Genomic DNA, 21,577 nt, shown 5'->3' with positions numbered 1-21,577 from the left:
CAGGCCTGCCTTAGCACTATCTTTGGTGTCCCCATTTATTCACCCATGTTAGGGCCTTCAGTTAGGTATACAGAGTCAGCGCAGTTAATACACTGCAGAATTCACATATCAAGGTGATTCAGGATTTCACGTGCCCTTGAACCTTTCAGACTTGAGGCAGGCTTACAGTCTTACTGCAATAAGGAAAAAATTCGAAATGACCTCTTCTGCAAATTGCCCCTGGCTAAAGACTTCATCTGGAGCTGGCACCCCGAAGTGTGCTGCAGCCCCACCTCCATATTTTTCCTGCTCCAATAATGCACTTTGCAAAAGACACAAGAGAGATGGCTGTGTTCATATCCTTCATTTTCCATCTCAGAATTATTCTTTTTTGAGCTGGAAATTTGGCATTCTTTATGCAGTCCAGCCTTTAATTTGCTGTGAATGGGCTAGAAATTGGGTAAATGTTCATGCCTGACAGACAGCTTCAAGCTACACTAGAAAACTTAACAGTAATTAAATGATTTATAGCACACTACGGAACAGCAATTCTCACACTGATGCTGTAATTCCTTGCTTACTTCTTCCCCATTTCCATCTGTTTGCTTCACACGAAACCCTACAGCCTCTCACTGCAGAAGCCACCCAGCAGTACTGCACGAGCTTGGCACTGCAAAGTAGAAGGAGCAGGAACCGGAAAGAAGAAAGCTGCTCTCACTGCACCTTACCTGGAAAGCTTTCCTAGCATAATTTGATAGGAATCACCGTATTTACTGATGTGGCCATGCAAACTGGAAAATCCAGTTCCTCCAGTCCACTTTGAGTTTTACAGGCTTGTACTATTACAATCTTTGTTTCTAAGAATTACTAGTATATTGAGTAGCTTCTTTAAAATACTTAATGTACTCAATTTTAATTTCAGCACAGAGAATTCTATCCCCCAGCAGTAAAAGGTGAATTACAATACGGACTATCTTACCTAGGCTAAAGTGGAGGGAAAATTCTTTTTGTATTTGCTTGCTCAGCAGCTATCAATTAAATAAATCCTCACTAATATAAGTGTAGGATGCTCTATTCTACCTCACAGGGACGAGCACTAAGACAGGGAGAGACAATTTAATTTCAGGAATCAGTTTCAAACAACGAGATTTAGTACTGAGTCTTCTACATTGGAGAATGTTTGCAATTTTTTTTTTCTTTTAAAAAACAGAACACATTTTAAAATGCATCGCAAATTAGAATACTATGATCACCTTCTCAGAATGCAAAAATGACAAAAGAGAGAAATAACATGTCCTTTTATTGAGTCATTAGTAAAAAAAAAAGATGTTAAAAATTCGGAATTGGATTCATGACCCCACGTTGGGCTGCTGCCTCTGCCACCACACCCAGGATGTGCTGTTCAATGACAAATGTTCCAAGGAAACCCTGCTGGAGCATGCAGCCAGTTCAGAGGAAACTCATCCCTTTTTTTCTTTTTTCTTTTTTTTTTTAACATGTATTGCTCTGCTTTGCAAGGTTTCTTTTCTTTATTATTTTATACCCTCTAGGACATAAAATAATAAATTCAAAAAAAAAAAAAACTTTGCAAAACTATGCAATCTGTTCCAGACTTACCAAGGGGCTGGCTCCATGCTCCAGCAGGCTTCCCTAAGCAGCTTTGAGCTCATAGAATGCTGCATTCTGGGGCATCACAGTGGAGCAGGCCAGCGCAACGTTTAAGCACCTACAACAGGGATAAAAGGTTAGTTTTTTTTTTTTCCTTGTTCAGTCTAGGCCTCCTTTAATCTAGTTAATAAAGGACATCATTGTAGAAAAAGAACTTTTTGTAAGACTTCCTCATTTGTCATTTTAACAGCACACTGTGCAAGAGATTGCTTCCTTTTCCTTCTGTATTCCTAAAGTGAAGAATTCCTATTTAACACTCAAAATCCAATAGCTGATCAGTAATTTAAGATCTAGCTTTATTTCCATAAGTCATTAATTTAGCATTGATTTAGGTAGTGGGAGTGATGACACGAAATTGTAACTTGACAGTAAATCCCTCTGAGGTAGAACCTGGGCTGTAAAATGTTGAGAAGTATTTTGGTATTCTAAACTACAAAGAGTAAAATGCAAAGCTACAAAGTTTTAAATTACAAAGAGCCAGCGTCTAGTAACTTCACAATGTGTTTTATGCTATTAAAGAACATATCAAATAACATTCACTCTAAAGTAGCAATGAAATGGAAACTAAGTTTGTAAGTGGAATTAATGAACCTACATCTGATGTCAGCTTCCTTTAAATGACAGTCGCTATTCAAGTAGGCTGCAATTTCTCTGGTTTTACTGGAACAGAAAACCAGTGGCAAAACAGAGATTGACACGATGGCTCACAAGATTACAGTGTGCCTGTCCTGATCTCAGTTCTTTCAACTCTTTTTTTTTCTTTCTCTTCTTTGAAAATGATATCAAATTTTCTATTCCTTCTATGAGTTCCAGAGGAGCAGAGACCTTGATTGCTTGCTTTCTCCCAAGGTTTGCTACATTATTCCAGTCACACATGATCTTTTCTTGTAAAAGGATGACTATCAGCAGCACTGAGAAGAACCTAAGGGCAACACTTCCTTACTTTTTGTAAATATGGTTCCAGAACAAACACAAGTTTCGGTATTCAGGAGAATTGTGGGTACCACAAAATTCTTGGTTTCTGGGCAAGTCAACATTTTATCTGCATTCTACTGACCTATAATGATGTTGCATCCAAGCTATCACTTGGATGCCCCAGGTCCCTCATTTTCCCATACAGAAATAAGCTCCTCAGCTGAACTCTCCCATCCCGCTTTAATAGTCTTCTCCTGGGGTTCAGTTGCCAAATGCACCATGATAGATTTAACTTAGTCAATGAATCTTGCAACACAGCAGAACTAAGACCTAACAGTGCCAAAACTAGGACATATTGCAACACGTTCTACTACAGGAGAAATATTCAGCTGACCTAAAAGTATCACTATTTTAAAAGCTTAACTAAAATAGAGACCCTCGAAATTTGTGAAGCATCTTCTGAGTTTTCTGTAGACCTGATATTTTTACTTTGTGTAAGACATTGAAATATTGCAATTTTCAAATTTCAATTTCAATTTTCAAAACACAGTAGTCTCTAATCACTGTGTAAAATTGGAAATAGTATTAGTTTAAATCAATAAATATTGATCAAGAACGAATATGGTAATACTGCTAATTTCTGTGCCATTTTACATTTAATAACATATGTTTTAAACAGTAAGGGCAATAAAAAAGGCCAAAAGGCTTTTAAGTAAACAATACTTCCTGAGAATACATTGTTAAAGTTGTTGTTAAATAAAGCTTTCATTGGGGAATTAGTAAAGTGATAAAAAGTTTATCCAGAGTTATATAATTTTTACGGCCCTGGGTTATCTTAATTTCAGCAACTAACTAATAATTAGCATACTGCTAATACCAAAGAGCTTTCAATGGAGTAAGCAAAACTTTTGCATTATTGGAACTCTAATATGTCTTAGTAAAATATGCTTGCTTACTTTTCCCATAGCTCTTCCCCTTTGCATCAACTTAGCAACATTAAAAAAAAAAGAAGTATCAATGAATCTGCTTTCAGTGCTGAACTGTCACTTCCCTGGAGTTACAGAGACTGACAGCACTGCTGTATTTCTAAGCCTCCTACTAATAAAAAATGGCTGAGATACACATTTCACTGTATTTTTTTCTGGTAGCTTTGCTATTGCCATTCAAGTATCTTTCTGTAACAAAACACAATTTCATGTCTCTCCAAAAATCATATCCACACGTCCCACTAGTAAGAAGTCCGCAATGCCCACACGCGGTTTCAGATTAGAGCACGAACAAGAAGAAAGCACTTTCTTAAGGTGCTTAAGGCTCCAGGCTATCGCCTCCGTCCGAGGAGAGGCGGCAGCGCCGGCGGGGAGGCAGCCGAGCAGCGGCAGGCCAGCGCCCGGCCCCGCGACGCGCGGCGCTCGGCCGTGCCCGCTCGGACAGAGCGCATCCCCGCGCAGCTTCGGGCCGTTCCAGGGCCCGTGTTAGTCCCAGAGGCATCCCCCGCTCTTCCCACCTTTTCATCGCTCACGTCATCCTGGTTTTGCTTTACACCACACCGTATTTTAAAAAAGTTGAGGAGAAACCTCACCTGCAGAGGCACCAGAGGACAAACCCGAGTCCGCAGTAAGGGTCCAAACAGATAGCAACTTCTCGGGAGGGATAAAGCTCACACTGCAGCTTAATAGAACGACAAAAGGCACTAGTGGCTGCGTGAGACATCTGAAAGACAACGGCAAAGTAATTAAAACGATCGACGAGGTTGCTTGGACGGCTCGTTCCCAAACTGCGCCAGGTTCTTAAATCAGTTACTGGATAAAGAAAACAAATAAATATTGGCTCTGTGCCGTGTGTAAGCACGTGTGTAATTTATACCTAGGAAAACATGGTTTTCCTTCAAGAGGTCATCCAAATAAGCATGAAAGGAAAGGGCGTGAATGTTTGAAGTGAGTTAGGCAGAGCTTTGCGAGTGGTTCGCACGTGTGCTCCAAGCTGCACGCAAAGCTAACGACAAGGAGCTGAACTCGCGGGAAGAACAAAGGAACGAGGAACCGGACGTAACGTGAGGAGTTTTGTTATCATCAGTGACGTACTTCCAACGTCTTTATGCCAGCCAGCTCCTAACCGGGACACAGGTTTTTAAAATCTTGATATAGAAACTCTCAGAGACAAAATCAGCAGAAAGAAGAAACAAACAAACAAAAAGATCAAACAAAAAATCTTCAGATTTTGTTCTAGTTGCTTTAACTTTTGCTGCTGACAGCATCTGAACTCAGCTGTGAGCATGTTTCCCTCAGACCCACCCGGCTTAGAAGTTCTGACTAGAGCGGGAACAGAACTACCTCTTCTAATCTTTGTCCCTTCTGCTGATAACAAGGACGTTTGTGTTAGAAAAACAGCTTGGGCAAGATTTAGCTCACCTACCCTCTGATCTCTGCCACTTCCTGAGCGAGTTGCCTTACATGCCGTTATAGTCAGTGAAGGGAAATGGGCACCTGGAAGGTGCAGTTTATCCAATCCTAAGGTAAAGCAGCGGATTAAAACTCCCAAAGTGACTTTTCCTATACTGAATCTGAGCGCCATAATTGACTCTGGACACGTTCCAAGTGCTGTCCAAAGATCAGCCCAAACCAGGTGTCTACATGGTGAAAATCTGCAGTTTGAAGTGATTAATTCCACCCTCACTGAAACAAGACCAGCCACCTTTTCACACAAGATGAAACTGAACTCTTCAGGACAAAAGCCAGTGTTAACTCTGTGAGTTTTTACACCATATAGGGTCCAAGTCAGTGAAAAGTTGAGAGCAAACATAAGAAGGTGAAGTTTACTATTTCCAATACAGCAACAAAATATTTATCAACTTTTTAGAATCCACAGAAGTATGTTTATCCATTTTTTAATTTATCACCATTCCATTATCATATGCCTTAAGGTTTCCAATAATCCTTTTATAATTAATTAATCGCTAGTGATGATCTAGCAGATGCTCCATATTTGCATAAACCTGCTGAGTCAGTGACCTAAAAGCTCTGTGACCCAGATACCTGAAGATAATTAAGAGCTCCACAAGAGATTTATCTGGATTTAACTTTAACCACCATTAAGCAAATGTTCCTTACCTTGCCCTGGCTTTGACTATCTTTGAAGCTTCCAAATACTGATTTGGCATAGTTTGTAGTCATTTCTGCAAGTCTGAGAAGGCAGGATTCTGATTTGACTAAATATGGATAACTGCATCTAAAACAATAATTTCAGGCTTGCTTCAGAGGCAATGAAGGCATATATGACACCCATCCTGACCCAAAGCAGATGTTTCAAATAGGTCAGGTGAATCATACCCTAAAAGACTCTGTTTCTCTCTGCTGATTATGGAGGAGCCTAGTGACCAATCCACGTTTGTAGACTTTGCAAAGATCTAAAGTTGGGTGAAATGAATCTTCCAGGAGTGTCTGATGTGTAACCATCAGCCAGCTCAGCCACTTAAACATCAGTCAACCCTGGGCAGGTCACTTCCACCACTCTGTGCTTCAGATTCTCCACCTGAAAACTGGGGATGGTGATGCTTTCTTTGTTTACAAAGTATGCTGACTGCTTCTGAAATTAGATGGGTAGTGCCAGAGAGTATGAAGATTTTAGTACAAGCTACGAGTGTGATACTTCAGCAAAAACTGCTCAAGTAATTGCAATTCTTGGACATACAGTAGATAGGAGTAAGGCAGTAACACGTAAGAATAAGAAGGTGATTGTACCTCTGCCTGCAGGTTAATGAAAACAAAACTGGAGTAATACATATGCTAGCAGCTAGAAAAAAAACAGCTTCAAAACATTACAGCTGAAGGGTTGGAGAAAACAGCAGAATAGAGATTTAAAGAGCTCAAGCTGCCGGAAAAAATAGACGCTTCTGTTGAAGAATGCTTTAGGCAGACAAGTTATTGGGCTGTATGCAGGGTTATTGGCACTAAACTTACTATTCTGAGAAGGGAGAAAGGGACTAAACTCACTACACACAGTACAATGGTCAGTGTAGAAGAGAATGTTAATTGAATTTAATGTTAATTGAACCAAATAATGACTGCAAGGGAGGAAGCCGTTCATTTTCTCTTCCCATAATCAATAAAAAAAATCACAAAAAAAGAGCAATCTGCCAACCAGGAGCAATGGCAGGAATGCCTGCTTTAACACAGAGTGCCTACCTTTACCCCTGCTAGCATTCCAGTTGTGGAGACACTGAAGTCAAGGTAAGCAAGTGTTTCAGGGTTCGAAGGTTTGTAGATCTGTGCAGGCCGCTTCTTTGGCAAATCGTCTAGTGAAAATAAAGAAAGAAAATGCATTTATCTCATGCCAGTGACAGCTACATCACTGAATACTTGACAAGTACAATGACAAGAAATGACACAGCAGCCCCCCTTGCCTTAATACCCACCTGTATCTAGTACTGGAGGCCACGTTCTGACATCCACTGCTGCTGCCGCCTCTCGCGACCGCAGCAATTTACATATTAATTGTGTAGTCATTAAGCAGGCAGAGCGACTCACCTAGGAATTTAACAAAGAAATAATAACACAATAGGATACTGATTAATTCTCCTATGAAAATGAGCAAAACCATGATTTATTCTCTGCCAGAACAGGACATAGCTTTCTTAGTCTTGTTTTTTCTGATCAGGAAGTAAAAGGATGCACAAAAAATGAAGCTCACAAAGCAGACGAAGTCGTACAACTTTTACAAATTGAATGGAAACTGCACTTCGAGCAGACTGTTGCAATGAAACGAACAGTACCTTAATATGGAGGATATGACTTTTCCAACACACTACATCGCTTATCAACCTAGGATGTCAATACATTAGACCATGACCAGAACATTTTCTATATGATGGTAATATATCCTGGTTTATAAACACTATTTTAACATAAACCAAAACCTAACTTGACACTTATGTGAGCAATTTTACTATCTTAAGTCAATTTTATATATTAGCCTTGTATTTCCAGCCCCTGTGCATGTGATAAAGCACTGGGAACTCTTCTTTGTCTGTTGGCATAATTAGCTCTAGAACAGTAATTCTGAAAATGACACTAAGAAATGGAATGGCAAATTTACCGCAGCTACCATCTGCCCTGAATTTTAGATGGTATGTGCTGAAGGAATTCTCATTTGAGATTATCTATTAAAAAAAAAATCATAAATAAAGCAGCAACCATAAAAATATTTGTTACTAATTATGAAAATTACCTCAATACATTTAAGCAAACATTCAGACAAACATAAATATGAACATTTCATCACTGAAGATAGTGCAGAAGAAAAATTGAAAAGGAAGCATACTCTTCCCTTCTCCAAAGTTTGAGAATCTGTGTACAGAAATATTGTTAAGAATATTTTTTTATTTAAGGAAGTGGAGACATTTCATTACACACTGAATTCTCAAGGTTTAGCAACCTAAGGAAATCAGGAACCATATATGCACTACATTTTATCACTTCAGCAGTATTTTAACTCTATTGACAGTAACCTCAGGAGGGGCAACTTTATAGATCAACTTTATACAGCAAACGAGGAAATCAGAGGCATGTGAGCACTGACTCAAGTTCTCTGTACTTCTTATACCTCCATGATCTCCCTGTATGGACACTCCAAATATCTCAGGCTAAAAGTGAAGAAAGCTGAAACCAAAGTTCACTGCAGCATCCTTTACTCCAATCTTGCCACTGTTATGATAAGGCAAAATAATTCTTAAGCAGTTAATCTTAATCGATGTAAATCTTGATCTTGGCCACAGCAAAGACACAAAATGAAGGGGATTTCAAGGGTTACTAGCCCTCAGAGAAATTCTGGTATGTGGAAAACCAGGAGGCTCGGGAAAAAAATACAGGACTTCCAGGCCAGGACAATAGCAGGTAGTGCATAAACAGCAGGGAAGGTGGGAAGGAGAAAGACTGGGGCTGAACTACAGGTTAGCAACTGCTCCAGATGGGACAATAATTATTTCCTGTCATCCTGCTTATGTTTTCCATCATATCAAATTATACTTTGGTCTGTGCTAAATTAGTCCCCTTACAAACACAGAATGAAATTCAGTAATGTTCAGTTATATTTTACTACTACCAATTCATCATCAAAATACAATTATATGGGCCAAATTTTGCTCCTGGAAGCAATTCTTACTGACTTCAAAAGGTGCTGTCTTGATACATAGGATGTCAGAGCAGGCTTTGACCCCATCACACCAGGATGTTGAAAGTATTTCATTGGCAATGAAGGAACAGCTTCAATATTTTAATTTCTACAAGGTTGTCCTTCTCCAAAATGAAAGAAAATGCTTGGGTGAATCAGAGCTGAGAGGCTTTTAAGTCAAACTGGCATTACTGTGGCTGGTAGTTTTCAATATTTTATTTAAAGTCAGCCTACTGAAGAGAACGATTACAAGGCGGCTTAGACCTGTTCAAGGATTTTTCAGACGTGAACAAACCAAATCTATTTTGGCTATTAGACCTCAAAGAAAAAAATAAAATAAGACATTTTATATCACTTTTATAGTTTTTAAGTACTGAAGTTTAAAGTCAGCAAGCAAATATTTAATAACAAGAACCCTGAAGATAACAGGCCAACTTCTGTTACTTCTACTGATACTTTATGGCATCTGATGCTATGAAGAAAGCCATAGATTTTAATTATATCTAGCTCTTACAACTTTAAATTATTAACATTCACTTAAAATGTCAAAATTAACCTTTGCTTAAACTTCTCTTATTTCAGAGACTCAGAATTCTATTTAATAGATTAGAAACTATCTGATATAAGTGATTATCTCTTTGCAATCATATTATTTCCCTCACTAACATCCTCCAGTGCAGTTATTTATGCGTAATAGAGACTAAGCATGATTAGATACAGTCAAAATATATAATAAGGTATTAAATGGAAACATCTGAATGTCTGAATGAAACAACAAACCAACCAACATCTTCACAAGAGAACTCTGAAATTGCTTCAAAATGCCAAACAGTTAAATGTACAAAGCTAAGCACAAATCACCATTTGGTCAAGCTAACCCTTCCGTGGTGCTTTTTCTCAGCGGTCAGTGTAGCGCTGCCAGGTGAGGAATCCTACCTGTCTTGGCACCTAGCTCAAAACAAGAAAGCATTTCCAAAATAGTTCCTGAAAGAAGCAGCACAACTGCTGTACAAAGTGACAGTGAAAGTTGGAAGGTTTTTGCTGTCAAGTAGTGTTGACTCCGCAATATATTAAAGTCTTGGGTCTTTGGAACAAATATGAGTCTTTGACCTACAGGACCTATTTAAGCTACAGTTGCTAAAGACTACACTAGTTCGCAGCCCATTAAATCTGCTTGCGCACTTCCAGACCTCTGCTTACCTCCACTATCATCTTTACTGTAGGCAACGTTGTAGCTATGTTCTGGGGATGTGGAGGTCGAACTGTTATTGGCACACAGCCTGCATACAGGCAACCATAAAATGCAGCAATCAGGTCTATTCCTGCATGAAGAACAAAACAAAAATCTTCCCTGAAAATCAATCCCTTTAATCACATACATCTATGTCAGTATATATATTATTTGGAACCAAATTCAGAAGGTTAAATGAGAGACTAAGCCCTTTAAAAGACTTTTCAGCCCCTTGCCAGTATTTTTTCAGCTTCACTGATTCCTTTCAATTGTACTGTTCTCCTGAGCATGAAATACCAAAGGCGAAACACACAGATGGAACCACATATCATCACTTAGGAGAACTGTCCACTTGTATGATCCCAAAGTTACCTGTTAAAAAGACAGATTTCTACAGATTACTTATATTCCTAAATTTAAATTTCTATACGGAAGTTTAAAAGAAGAGTTATCCCCCAGCAAAAGCGAGAGTAGCATTCTGCCAGTTCCTGTGAATCGTATGGGGAACATCTAGATGTTTCACTTAATATTTTCTTTCTCATGCCATTCTTAACCTCAGATACCTGAAATTTTCAATAAAAAATAGAGCCATGATTTCACATCCCCGTTTCTAACATAAAATTGTCATTTTACATAAATATTGACTGTAACTGCCAGATTGTGCACAGCATACTTCAGATCCTGTAAGGAGGCTGAAGTGACAACAGCATCAAGATTATATAACTTCTGCTGTTTCATAGTTCCTTGAATCTGTACATAGGCTATTGTATGATAACATTTTGGGCTGCTTTGTTTTGTTCAGTGGAAAAGGATCTGGAGTACTGGCAGGTTATTGCTCCTTGCATAAAATTATTTCTAGCAAATTAAAAAAAAAGTAGAGTAAATTAGTGCTTAAATTCTTAAATTTGAATGCTTATAAGGAAGACATTCTAAAAGCATAGGTTAATCTTAATCTGAACCCAAAGAAATAATATCTATGCATGTACACATTCATGAAGAGTATTCCTTTAAATATGTTTCACTAAATTCAAAACAATGTACATGAGGCAAATAGATCACATTTTGCCAATTATTACTTGCTCTCTTGGGTTACAGGTAGGTAATACCACCAGTGCAGCACCACTGCAGTCTGAAGGTTCTCAGATCACAAACCCTGGGGAGCATCTAGGTACCAAACACAGCAGCTCTTTACCTGGTGGGTAAACCAAAGCCACATGGTCTCCATCTTGTAAATGCCCCCTTTCCATCAACATGACAGCGATCTTCTCAGCTCGTTTATGTAGCTGGACACATGTTAGTGAGTTGGCTATCGTTCCCTGCACAGCAAAGTAAGAGAAATGTCACAGAAGAAGACAATATAGTGTGGTGAACTCTATTTTCCTTCCTCAGCTTATAAGTAACTTCTGGATAAGGTGTTGCTGTTTTATAAAGCCACAATATGTCAAACAACTTAACTAAGGAAACCTTCAGCCTTGTATCAAATCGGAAGAAAAGATGAACCTTACTGAGCATAGGAACATGCTCCATTCCTCTCTCTATGCCTTCCAACCTCAACAGTGTTTTTTGTCTTAAGCAAAGGATTGACAGCAGTATATTATTAATATCAAAGCCAGGTAACAGCTCCTGCTTTCCCCTGCTACACTCACAGCATTCCTGCCACAGCCCAGAAAGTGAGTTTACAGTCTTCTGCAGCAATCTGAAGAAGATGTGGAGAGCAATCCTGCAAATTGCACTTCATTGTCTGTACACTGGAGTGAGGCCAAAAAGCACAGCAGAAATACTTCAAAAGACGAGAGTCAAAAGACACAGGAGAAAACAATACATTGTGACAGGGGAAAAAAATCAGCCTGGAACTAAAGCTGGGCACATGCATATAGATGCCACAGAATAGAGAAGCTTTTGTTGAACTTGTGCAACTCTGGTCAGCATGGAAAAGAAAGGGAAAGTCACAACAGCTTACAGAGTTTGACCTTTTGAAGCAACCCAACTAGCACTAACCCAAAATTACCATACAGTGGTTTAAACTGGATGAGTTTATGGTTCTTGCATTCCCTAAAAATATATATATGTGCGCACACAAATACACAAATCTATATATCTGTATCACAAAATTCGCTATAACAGCTGACACCACAGAAGAGAAGGCTAAAAGTGAATGCGCAGAAAAGATAGCTCCCGAGCTGATCTGGCCAGGTCTGGGCTAAGTAAAGAGACAGGGCAGGACAGGGAAGGCTTGCACTTCTCCTGCCTCTGTGTATTTGCTCTCTGGAGAAAGAGGATTTCAACCTTCAATGCTGTTATAACACACCTGGCACTAATCACAAATTCTAAATTCACTTAAAAATGGACGAACTAAAGAAATTGAGAAAAAATCTATTAGGAAAACATTTATGTTTAAGGTTTCCATGGGGCTACAAAATGAGTAATATGCAATGCATCAGAAAGATAACTTACAAAAGCTTACTATCACTGTTCTTATCTTGGGAGAAAGTTTTAAAGAAATATTCTTCACACTCTCTTTTAACACGTACTAAGAAATAATAAGCACTCGGCTTGATGGTTGATTTCTATTCACCATGAATATCTCATGCATCACCATAGTATTTATCGATCACAAGCTTCAGAGAGGGCAGAGCTGTTTGATAAAGATCTAGCACTGAAGAGGTGACACAGCATGTTATTATGCACCTCTTGGCATTTACAAACTTAATACCTCAATCCCTGTCAACACAGAGGATAACCAAACTGAAAACAAAGAGCAAAGGGCTCAGCGCTCCTCTTTACCATCTTCAGCTACTACACTTGTTGAAATGTGCTACAAAGGATTTTGAATCGGTCTTCCTACGTAAGAAAGCTTCTTCTAAAGGTGCATGCAACCATATGGATTCTGGACTACAGGGAGCTTCCATCTGGCCAGTTGTGAATGTGGCCAAAGTGAATGCAGATCTGGGTGTCCATCTCACTGTAGACTGTCAGCAGGATCATGCTTACAATCCTATTTTGTCCTTTGAAGAAGGACATTGCCTGCTTTCACAGTCGTGGGGAGAAATGACCCTTTATTTCTCCATATATACCAGAATCCCAGGCCCCATCACTAGAGAAAGGAAACTGCTGCAAATCATGTAGGCCTGTGCCAACCAACGGCCTGCATTTAAGACTTACAGACAAATACTATTTATGTGAAGTGCAGGGCAGAAGAACTGTGCTGTAGCTCAAGAGTAACTGGCAAGTGCCAGACAACTTTCCCTCTTTGCCTCTTTCAGACAAAGCGCTCCACAGCCTAGAGGTGCTGTAGTCCTTCATCAAACACACTGGAAACAATGCACCGTGTTGATTTTTGAAATCTTTCAAAAACTTGGGTTTCAGAAGAATAGTAATCTCCATGGATTTCTATCAGTCACTATTCGCAAGCATTCTGGATGCTTTAGAACAAAGTGTACAGTAAAATGTGCAGCAAAGAGGAAAAGGGAACAGCTATAGACAAGAACTAAAATTCAACAGGGATTATAAAATTTGCCAATGTTAAAACTCACCAACCTGTCACTGCCTTCCATAAAACATTAAATCTCCGAAAACAAATTTCATACAATGAGATACTCCACACTAAGAGTATTAAAGGAGTGGAGAAACTGAGTTTCCAAATTCAACTATTCTTCCTTTGTAAGGAACCATAAATTATTCTGTTAATCCTCATTCTCTGCCTTGTGTCTTCCCTCCCACTGCTGGCACCCTTCTGCCAGCATGGGAAGTCTGGCATTATTTAAAGCTCAACAGTAACAGCCTGTGTGGAGGAGATGGGACTGCACGTATTGCTGTCTCTTGCTCAAAGCGTCTTTGCCCCCCACTTACAGAAGAGAACAGTGCACTCTTCTAACGGTGTAATACTGCATACATAAGCAGTATAGCTTCTCAAGCTTTCTGCTTGCCACAAATAACCAAATTACTAATTCATTATTATCCATAAAGTTGCAAGTGTTCACTTAATGCTAACTACTAATGTGAATTAAAAAAAAATCATTAAATGAATCATTGGTAGCCCAAAACTGTACTTTGCTATCAGTAGTAGAATAAGCTCTGGGGAAGTATATCCTGTCAATATAGTACATGGTAATTTAACAGAGGTTCACAAATGTCTGGAAGTTTATGAACCTAAGTTTAGGGACCACGTGGGCTGTGAGCAAACAGCAGCGGTTCCAGGTGGCACAGGGGAACAGCACTATTTGGAGCCGCTGCCTTCCTCAATCCCCTCATGCACTAGAAGTGCTTCCCAGTATTGGCAGATGTGTCAAGACGTACTGCAGTGAGCTGGTTTGAAATCAGACTTCCCTGCTCTACAGTGCTCTACATAGAAGCAGTTTGGGAATTACTGGTTACCAATCATCCACTCCTAATAAACTCAAATTGTGTACCACGTGCCATGCATAAATTTATTTTTGACAAGTAAGGAAATGTTGTGCAAGGTTGCCACCTCATATCTCTACGCAGAGAGACCTATTAGTGGTCCTATCTGTATAGGACCGTGCTGGATTCTGGACATACCTCTTCTTCTATTTATCTCATTTCCCCAATTCTCACACCTTTTCCCATATGGCCCAGTCTCAAAGCCAACACTCCTTGTTATATTTAAGGAAAATGTTTTGATTTTGCCAAGACTGTGCTTTTCAAATCAGAAATCAGGATGGTGAGCAGTATTAAATACTACTACTCTTTCAGAATGAATAGGGTTGAAATAGAACTGCGTTCTCAGCCCACCCACAACTTGCATATGGTGGAAAAAAAAAGAAGAAATGTATCAGGTGGGATGTCTGATACAAAAACAATCTGTATTTTGACAACTGTCAACGATTATTCTCTTTTCCTCTCTAAGTGAGTGTGAGATATAATAGGTGAGTATTAATGGGGAAGGAAACAGAAAGGTTCAGCCACTTTTAGCCATCGCACAAGCAGGTGTAGTTCAAATATCAGGGGGCAGTTTTCCATGCGGTAACTTGTCAAAGTAATTGCCTGAGTACCTTACCCTGCAGTTAAGTAGAGTGTAAAGCACATGGTCAGGAGTGGTCTGAGCTCTCCACTGTAAAACTTCCGAGAGGAAGAGGAACTAAAATAAAGCAGAGTGATAGTCACAACACTAAACAACTTTTTGCCTTTAGAAAACAGAAAACCATTTATTTTTGCTAGTTTAGATATGTCTTTCTTATTTATAGTCTACATTTTATATTGATATCAAGAAACAGTAAACATGAATTCTCTTGGCATCACACATACTTATAGCCATGTGCTCTTGCACAGGCCTCTCTGGAAACTGAACTACTGCTGGGATTATGATATATTATCACCTATACTTTCAAAGCAATAAACCAGTTCTTACTAATCATTCTGAATCTAAGCATAATTTTCATCCTTTACCTTCCTCTATTCTTCTTAACATAAATTCATATTGATAATGACTAAGAACTTATTAATTTCTTAGATAAGCCCACCAAAAAGCTGAATTGCAACTTAATTTCAAAGAATCAAAATAACAGAAAATAAGATCAGGACATACATGCAAACAGAATTTGCTGGACTCCACTTGAACTAGTAAGATAAAAAACAGTAGAAGGTGACTTCTGATGGAAGCCCAATTAACACTCTCACCATGCTTCTTCTGTTGTCCCAAGTACACTTTAAAATAATCCATACACACAAAACATATGGAATCCCCTCTCATGGTTATTTCACATTTCTCTGTAAAGTGAGTCCTGAAATAAGTTAGTCTGAATGAACAGATGTAATCAACAAATTATGGGATAATACTATGCCCTATGTATTGCTGAATTACTGATGCTAATTAGCTTCATATAAGACATATCAGAGAAGCTTAAGTTACCTTTCTGGCTTGATCGTTATCTTCTATTTGCCCCAGGTCTCTACCACTGGCCTGTGCAATTCTTTTTCCAGAGACCAAGTTCCCCACCATCACAGAGGCAGGGCCAATTTCTAGAATAAATCAGAAACGTGCTGAATACAAGAAAAATCCTTTGCTTATGGACGAAAATTCTTTTTATTTCTTTTAAATTAAATGAAATTTTCTTCATTGCTATTCATAACACAACACCTTAAGAACATCTCAAACAAAAGAAATATAAAACCTCTGAAATACAGTACATTTCCAGAGAGACCTATTGCTGGAGAAATGTATTGTGGATACCTATTTTGGTTGATGGACTAGTGGCAGCTGGAAGATACACAGGCACGCATTCATCCCGTCTAAATTAGGTCCTTAATTGAGAAGCCCAGTTAGCATGGGATCTCTATAGTCAGAGACACATCTGTTTGTCTTAATACAAGAAATCTTAGGAAAAATCATCTCCTAACTTAGGCATGTCCATTCAGTGCCTAAAATTAGATGAGATGTAGCCAGGCTTCAGGGCCAATGTTCCTATTTCTCTCTTCTGCTGCCAGGGCTAAGCTGCAACCATGTAAGCAATTCTCTAAATGCTATAGACATGAAGTGACAAGGATTAGGAAGGCAGATGGTGCATATGATAAAATACATGCAAACCTCATAGCACAATGCAGAGACTGAAGAAAGAGAGTTTAACTTTGGAAGAAAGGAAGGTGTCAGTACTGACACTTCTCTATGAGTTGGATTTCACTGACGTTTTGTTGGCTGCTATAACTGTAAAATACCTGTTTCTCAGATGTCATTTACGCTCATGTTAACATTTGTTTTCTGCCTCAACAGAGTGGATTACTGCTCAAGGCAAGTGACATAAAGCTTTACTTTTAGTCCATTATGTCCAAATGCTGGATACTACATATGTGGCGTATGTCTCAAAACTTGAAACATCTACGTACCGGATAATGTATAATGAACAGTGTCTACCAACAATTCTGCTTTAAAGAAATGATCGCAATATGCTCTGGCTCTGGTCACAACTATGCAAAATGGAAGAATGTGATACCATCAGTTTGATTTCTGTCTTTATGGCATTCCTTTTACCATTTATAGTAATATATAATGTATATACCACATCTAAATATCTCCACTGCACTGACCCTACTCTGTTTTTTTGATGCAGCAACATAGACCTAACAAAATGAGCATTGCAGTTAACCAGATTCATTACTTTCAGATTCTTGTTAAGTTAGTGGAATTTACTGTTAGCCTATGACATTCCCAGTATTTGCAAATTAAAATCACTTTTGATTTCTGAATCATTTGTCCAAGCACTGTAATCAAAGAAACAAGTTGGCTATTTTTGCAAACATGCACTGAATTCAATGGCAGATAATGCTCATATCTGAGATCTAGACAGTGAAAAGACTTCATATTCTAAGCAGTTTTTCAAGGTGGAAAGTAACCGGCAATTAGGCTAATGCAGCTGAATTCAAGTTTTAAGCCTGAGGCCCAGATCCAAAAATCCTTCAGATTATGCAGGTACAAACATCTGCAATCAGTTTCAAAGTCAAGAATTTTCTAAACAAGTTCTAGTTAATCTAGTTGAAGTCACCAGACACAGGACAGGACCACAGCAGGCTAAAACATCCTTCTCAGTCTCTGCGTCCAGTGCCTCGCTGTACCATTTCATATGCTACTCTTCATATTATGCTGTAGGACTGCTGAAGAACCATCTTAAAAATAGTTAGGGTGTTGCCCTCAACTATGTTCCTCAAGGATAATTCACAACCTCCCTCCTCTAGTGAAAACCTTTATCCTAATTCTTATTTTTGATTTATTCATAGCTGGTTTTTAACTATTTGTTCCTCATCCAACCTGTTGTTTTGTGTCAACAGTTCTCTTCCTCTCTACTTCTATTTTACAAACTCAGCCTTCAAATAAGCCAAGATTTTCACTTTCTCTGCTCCAGTCTAAGCTCATCCTCTTTGAACATGACCAGGAATTTACAAAGAACTCCAGGTATGGTCTCAGTGGTGCCTTCTACAGTGATTAAAATATCTTCATCTTTACAGAACTTAAGAGAGATGTTTCGAGCATTTTTCTCCGTATTCTTTGTGACGGTACTTCTTTCAGCTTCCCCCAAAACAAATGATATACTTAAATGACCTAGAATATTCAGCAAAATCAGCCGATCAGGCAGGACTCTCACCAGCGTTAACAGTTACTTGTTTTTACTCTGTACAGCATCATGAACATACAGTATTAAGTCACGGCTCCCTTGCATTCACTCATCTTACCTGGCTGCTTTTGTCTTGGTTTCGGCAAGTTTGTGACACACGTGTGGGGACACATCAGCACGTTGCAGGGATGCAGCGATCCTTCCAAGAAAAGCTGTTTGGTTTCTGACAGGTGGATTCCTCCCAGGGGAGTCTTGGGCAGCGTGTTTGCTGGTACTAGTGCTAAGCAGTAAACTCCCACTTGATGAATACTGTCAATAGCCTAAAAAAAGCAGGAAACTGATTTCAATGAACAGCTAATTTTTCATCATTATAATAAACACTTCTTGTTCTGAACTATGGCATAAAACAGTCCTAATACTTAACTGACAGCACAAAGATTTGTACCAGGTACTCAAAGTACTTCAGCAATGCCAGGGATAAGGAGATGTTTTTCAGTGGGAACAGGTGGATGGAAATATAATACAGATGTCTTATAATCATTTCAGAAGCTATAAAACAATCAAAAACCTAGTGATAAATACACACGAACCTATTAAGAAATGCTACATAGGCATTCCTTAGGCACACACTAGCAGTAGGTATCCTGGAGATTTATTAATAAGATGCGCTGGCAATTCATGTAGTGAAACTGATTTTAACCTGTGCACTTCTCAGAATTAAAATCCAAAGGAATTCCATCAACTTAACATCCAGTCCATCTTCAAGAGCAAAGAAAAACCTTAAATGCTACATATTCATCACTGTACCCTTACCCATTTATGTAGCTTATCACTTTTTAAAAAAATTTCTAAAATTTATTTTAAAAACGTGTTCCTCTCCTTGATTACTACGTAATCAAAAAAAATTCCTTGGGCAGAAATGGGAATTAATACAATATAAGGAAAGACTATGAATCTATTCCACTTGAAAAAAAGCTGTTGAATGAAAACCTGAAAAATAAACACCTTTTAATCATATAGTAACCATATTCATTGTGTGACCAACTGCATCACTTTCAAAAAGAAATCTGTAAGAAAATTGAGGTTCACTATCTTTGTAACTCATTTAGTAAACCACGAATATACACATATTTAGATTTTAATTCCATATATATTTTTACTGAATCTTTTTCTTATATTGGTAAAAAAAAATTCCACAAGTGAGCTAAGAAAAGAAAGAAACTTCAGATACCCAAGCAGACAGAAAAACAAATTACAGACAGCATCTGTAATGAGAAGTTAAATGTTGAAAAATGTAATTTATTTAATTTGTATTTGAATTTTTGATAGTGAGGAAAGCGCGCACACACACATCTGTTGTTGAAAAGATATGATCTATAGTCTTAGACGGATCAATAATAATTTATAGTAATTAACTCAAGGGTAAACCAGTAAATTACTGATTACTTCAACAGAGATTCTAAATAATCCTTTGCTTTTGGCTTCTGTTTGTTTCATTTTTATTTATTTCATCGTAAAATTTGGTAAGACAAAACAGTAAAACAGTTACTCATTTTACAAATATTGCAGTTTTAGTAGTGGGAGAACTCAGGGTAGTAGTGGAAAACCTCACTGCTGGTCTATATGCACCTTGCATATGAAAGATTAAAATCTTGGGAATAGTTAGGTATATAGGAGAGCCAACAAAAACTATCTCACATTGCTGGCAGAGATACAGCAGAGACATCATAATCTCATAATCATAACGTTCTTTGTAGGTTCTGAAAAGCAGTCGTAAATTCTGGGATTCTCATCTGACACTGTTTTTAAGAAAAACTATTATAGGTCAAGTAATCATTCTTTCTTATTCAAATACATGACAGTGTGGCTCCTAGACTTGGTGAACGGAAAGTAGCATCCAGTTCTGCTGGGATGAGGGGTATTATATGATCCCCCAAGACTTGAACACTTTCTACTTCAATAGCTACTTCTGTAGCACAGTGTCTGATAAAATGTTGTAGGTCATTCAAAATTGTCACTTTTCAGATTTTGGAATTCAGCACATTTCTGAAGCAGGTGAATGATCTTATTTTACAAGCATGAGCACTGGTGAAATGAGCCTTAAAGTTCTGAGCTGAAGGGTACCAGTCAACTTGTGACACAGCTGGTATCACGCCTTTTGATGACACGGCTTGGTTTTTGAAATGACTCTGTCCAGACAGAAGTAAAAAGTGAAACTGAAATCTTTATTCTTCTGTTTCATCGAGAAGACTAATTAGAAATACTTGCGCAGAGTCCAGACATGCTGTGTTGTCCAAGCTAAGAAAACATTCCATTCTGACAAAATTCTCCAGGCAGGCACTCTTCTGTTCTGCAATAGATCTCCCCGCTTTTTCAAGCTCTGTCCAGTCCAGCCAGTGTGCTGGCACTGGTAAAACCAGCACGCAGTCTGCCAGGTACAGCAGCTGCAACTCCGACTGAAGGGTCAGATCAGCTTACAGAAGCCTGGACTGCGAATGAATAGCTAGGATTGCTCTGACCAAACTTCTGCAGAACCTGCGACCTTTACTCACAATGCCACCGGAATATCTTCCTCCTCCACTACTTGCACGAAACCTTCTTCCCCACTGCTCTCTCCCAACCATGCCTCTGCTAACACCTCCAGACACAGTCTAATATAGCAATTTTATCTTGCTTCAGCCCTTTGCTGAGGAGGAAGAAGGGCTGGGGATAGTCAGAACAAGTGCAAACTGCCGTAAAGAAGTCCTGCAAATAGTAGCAGCTCAGTTGTAAGGAGGAGGAGCACAGGCACAGCTGAAGCAGGCAGCATAGAACAGAGTTGGCAGAGGGCAACACATGGAGGGTGTTACAGAAGTCTCATGGCTACCATGAGAGTCTGATATCACAGATGCTAAGAATTGTGATAAAAGTGTGATACTGTTATGTTACTCTTCACTAGCAGATGATTCAGTTACACTCAGTTACCACTTCCTAACATCTGTTATTAAAATCCTGATTGAGAAGGAGGCACAATGCATCCAGCATGTTCCTGGCTTCCGTTCTTAGATCTCAGCTAAAGCAGAACCAGAAACTTCTTGCTCACACAGTGACACGTGCTGAGTGGCAGACTTCACACACTGATGCTGAAAGCAGTCACACATGTGTGTACTTTGATATATGGCCCATCATTCTCAGACATTTGTGTGGCTTGCTCATATTCAGAATAACCAGGCTTTTCTTCTGGTAGGAGCACCCTGACACAGAACTCACAGTGTTTAGTATTGAATTCTACTGTCTATGATGAAATAAGACACAATTTGTGTAAAAGTCAGAAAAACGCTCAGCTGAGAAAACAGAAGTGCAAGTCCAGAATTTCTACCTTTTCTTTAGGGGCTCTTTCCTTGAAAAAATCACCAAAGCACGGGCAATTCAAATGCACTTCATTCTAAAATAGGCTGCCCTTGTTTCAAAGGCTTTCTGTGTGATGGACAACCTAAAGATTTTAGCTTTTCTTGATAACAATTTAGATCCACTGTGAACTTGAGATGTCTCTAGCTCTATGAAAAGTAGACATCTT

General features: G+C 38.8%; 1 protein-coding gene across 1 annotated transcript in view; it reads right to left on the bottom strand.

Annotated features, from left to right (window-relative positions):
• Nucleotides 1-21,577, bottom strand: part of DIP2C (DIP2 acetate--CoA ligase C (putative)) — a 183,168-nt gene that overhangs the window by 44,523 nt on the left and 117,068 nt on the right. The window contains exons 24-31 of the mRNA XM_085317723.1: nt 18,140-18,341; nt 15,828-15,937; nt 14,976-15,056; nt 11,151-11,274; nt 9,928-10,049; nt 6,974-7,085; nt 6,744-6,853; nt 4,142-4,272 (exon numbers count right to left, since the gene is read on the bottom strand). Of these exons, the coding sequence (XP_085173849.1) occupies nt 4,142-4,272; nt 6,744-6,853; nt 6,974-7,085; nt 9,928-10,049; nt 11,151-11,274; nt 14,976-15,056; nt 15,828-15,937; nt 18,140-18,341 (992 nt within the window). The remainder of the gene's footprint in view (nt 1-4,141; nt 4,273-6,743; nt 6,854-6,973; nt 7,086-9,927; nt 10,050-11,150; nt 11,275-14,975; nt 15,057-15,827; nt 15,938-18,139; nt 18,342-21,577) is intronic.

This window comes from Rhea americana, unplaced genomic scaffold, assembly GCF_003343005.1.
Source record: "Rhea americana isolate MKP2758 unplaced genomic scaffold, rheAme1 scaffold_50, whole genome shotgun sequence".
Classification (NCBI taxonomy): Eukaryota; Metazoa; Chordata; class Aves; order Rheiformes; family Rheidae; genus Rhea; species Rhea americana.
This window is presented reverse-complemented; position numbering and strand designations above follow the sequence as displayed.